The sequence below is a fragment of the Plectropomus leopardus genome, unplaced genomic scaffold (assembly GCF_008729295.1).
Source record: "Plectropomus leopardus isolate mb unplaced genomic scaffold, YSFRI_Pleo_2.0 unplaced_scaffold15563, whole genome shotgun sequence".
Classification (NCBI taxonomy): Eukaryota; Metazoa; Chordata; class Actinopteri; order Perciformes; family Serranidae; genus Plectropomus; species Plectropomus leopardus.
This window is the reverse complement of record NW_024616682.1, coordinates 1-2982: the sequence shown is the minus strand read 5'-3', so window position 1 is coordinate 2982 and position 2982 is coordinate 1. Positions and strand designations below refer to the sequence as shown.

The window sequence follows — 2982 nt, the reverse complement described above, 5'->3', positions numbered from 1 at the left end:
ATGACTGGAGCGTTGTCGTTCTGATCCAGAATGAACACGTTCACTGTTACGTTGTTGCTTAGTGACGGAGTTCCAGAATCTGTGGCAACAACTTGGAACTGGAAAGTTTTCAGAGTTTCAAAGTCAAAACTTTTCAGTGCCAAAATATCTCCAGTTTCAGAGTTTATGTTGAGAAACGAGGTCACTTTATTATCATCCTTTCCATCTCGGATAATGTGATAGGAAATAACTGCATTGTTGTTTTCGTCACGATCAAAAGCTTTAACAGAAAACACAGAGAGTCCTGGATCGTTACCCTCTGTGACATAGAAAGTGTAGGGACTCAGTGAAAACTCTGGACTGTTGTCATTCACATCAGATACAACTACATGTATTGTGTTTTCAGATGATAATGACGGTTGGCCAGAATCCTTTGCAATTATCGTTAGGGCATATTGTGACTGCATCTCTTTGTCCAGGGGCATTTTAGTCACTAATGAATACATTTTGTCTTGTAAAGAGGGCGATAAAGTAAAAGGGACATCATCATCCAGAAAGCAAATAACTTTTCCATTGAGACCAGAGTCCAAGTCATTTACACTAATAAGAGCAACTGTAGTTCCAGGTCTGGAGTCTTCAGGAATTGATCTTGAAAATGATGTCACTTCAATTTCAGGAGCATTATCATTTACGTCAACTATCTTAATGACTACACTTTTTTCAGTTGTTAGTGGAGCGAGACCTTTATCTGATGCCTGTATTTCAATTTCGTATTTATCCTTAAGCTCGTAGTCTATTGGACCTTTCACAATTATCTCACCTGTTGATGGGTTTATTTCAAACAGTTTAAATAACCTACGATTTACACTGTTGCTAAAAGAGTAAACTACATCTCCATTTGGTCCCTCATCCAAATCAGTTGCATTCACTTGTATGACTGTTGTGCCTACTGGAGCATTTTCATCCAGCATCACAGAATAAACATCTTGAGAGAAAACAGGTGTGTTATCATTAACATCTAGAACATTTACTTCAATAGTCATTTCGCCAGATTTTGGAGGTTTCCCTCCATCCAATGCAGTCAGCACTAACGAATGGCTTCCTGCTGCCTCCCTATCCAATGACTTTTGCACAATTAAAATGGGTATTTTACCATCTTCTCCCTTATCCTTAACTTCCAAACGGAAATGGTCGTTTGGGCTAAGTTTATACTGTTGCACGGAAAAATGACCACTGTCTGGATCTCTTGCAGCTTGTAGCTGTAAGCGTGTTCCACTTAACACAGATTCTGAAATTTCCAACGTTATCTCTGTCTCCGGAAAGCTGGGGGAATGATCATTTACATCCAAAACCTCAACTCCAATATAGTGCACCTCCAGCGGGTTCTCCAGAACGGTTTTCAGATTAAGCAAACATGTGCTGCTTCGTTCGCATACTTCCTCTCTGTCTATTTTTCGGCTCACATACAAGATGCCATCATTCTGATTCACATAAAAAAGCGGATCCGCAATGCTTGAAACAATCCGATATTTCCTTTCTTTCAGTGTACTTTTATCTAATCCCAGATCTTTTGCAACATTCCCAACCGCTGTTCCTTCGTTGACTTCCTCAGAGATGGAATATCTTATCTGCGCTGAGGCCGCGCTCCACAAAAGCACAACAATCGCTAAACAGACCCACCACCGTGTCATCCTCCGTGCCTCGCATTTTCTTTGTTCCATGATCCTCAGCGAAAATTGTAATAATCCTTTCACGGGAAGAATAACTGCATCAGAGAAAAAACATCGTGCGCAGTAGCATGTACAATCATTCTCTTCCTCTTGATTTATTTCAGATATAAATTTACAACCGCACCCGTCATCTTACAAACGACGCTGCTACAGCGGGGATAGAACTACCAGCGATGGGCGTTTCAAAAACACAGCTGGCTGGATGAGCTTTAGTGAAGCACTTATGCTTTTGTGCACTGACACCATGCGATCTCTCCTTTCATTGCAAGAAAATCAGAGAATTTCAAGGACCATACCTAACTTGCAAACGTTTGTCCGCAAGCACTCCAACAGCCAATTTCCGACACATCTCTCCTCTGTACATCTGTATACTACACGCATCCCAAGAGTGATGGCAAAGCCACCTGAACTATTCCCTAAAGCATTATCACTTTTGACCCTCTTAGAAATCACCCGCAGAAAATCAGCACCATGGACAGTGAAAGTAACCTCCGTAATTTTGCGATTGCGTTTCTATTTTCAGTTTGAAAATATTTCTAAACAATATTTACTCTCAATCAAAACATCCCTTCACAGCAAGCACCACAAAACATGTATCATAATTTTCGTTTTGCAGTTCTGCACACCTTTTTGATTAAGGCACTGTGGCACATTTTCAACTGAGTCGACTTTAGGTTTTTCACACGGTCGTACTGCGCTTGCGATCCTATGGGATGGCAGACGAAGCGCTCCCATACACACACACACACACACACACACACACACACACACACACACACACACACACACACACCTATCACACTTAATTCCGCTATCATTTGCTCGTCTGCAGTCTTACATTTTAAAGCAATGTGGGAATGGAAGAGAGTTGTCAGAGGGTACTATTTGACAAGATAGCAAATCAACATAAAACCCCTAATGAGTGCCATGGTTAGTAACCACAAAGTCTGCATTTATATTTTCCTTACCTCTCCAGATGTTCTCCTCCTGTCAGGGAGCACTAGTGTATTCGCATGGCTGCCAGGGACTATAGTAGATCCTATACTCATTCTGGGTCCAACTAACATGTACCGTTTGTCTCCAGATCTGTACTGGATGCTGTGACACAGTGTCCCATCATAATTAGTCTCTTGTAGATATTTAGAAGTATAGTCAGTGGATTTGGAGCACTGCATTGCAATCAGCACAATGATACTGATGATAAAAAGTACAGACACCGATCCCAGAGTTATCATCAGGTAAAATGTAACATTGTCCTCCTCGTCAACTTTAG

At 41.2% G+C, this 2982-nt stretch overlaps 1 protein-coding gene across 1 annotated transcript; it reads right to left on the bottom strand.

The window, feature by feature from the left end:
• Window positions 1–5: 5 nt before the first annotated feature.
• On the bottom strand, window positions 6–1700 carry LOC121964416 (protocadherin-10-like; the record flags this gene model as incomplete). The annotated part of the gene is made up of 1 exon (XM_042514624.1): window positions 6–1700. A coding segment is annotated over exon 1 (1695 nt), but the record flags the coding sequence as incomplete, so codon positions are not given.
• Between the last annotated feature and the right edge of the window lie 1282 nt (window positions 1701–2982).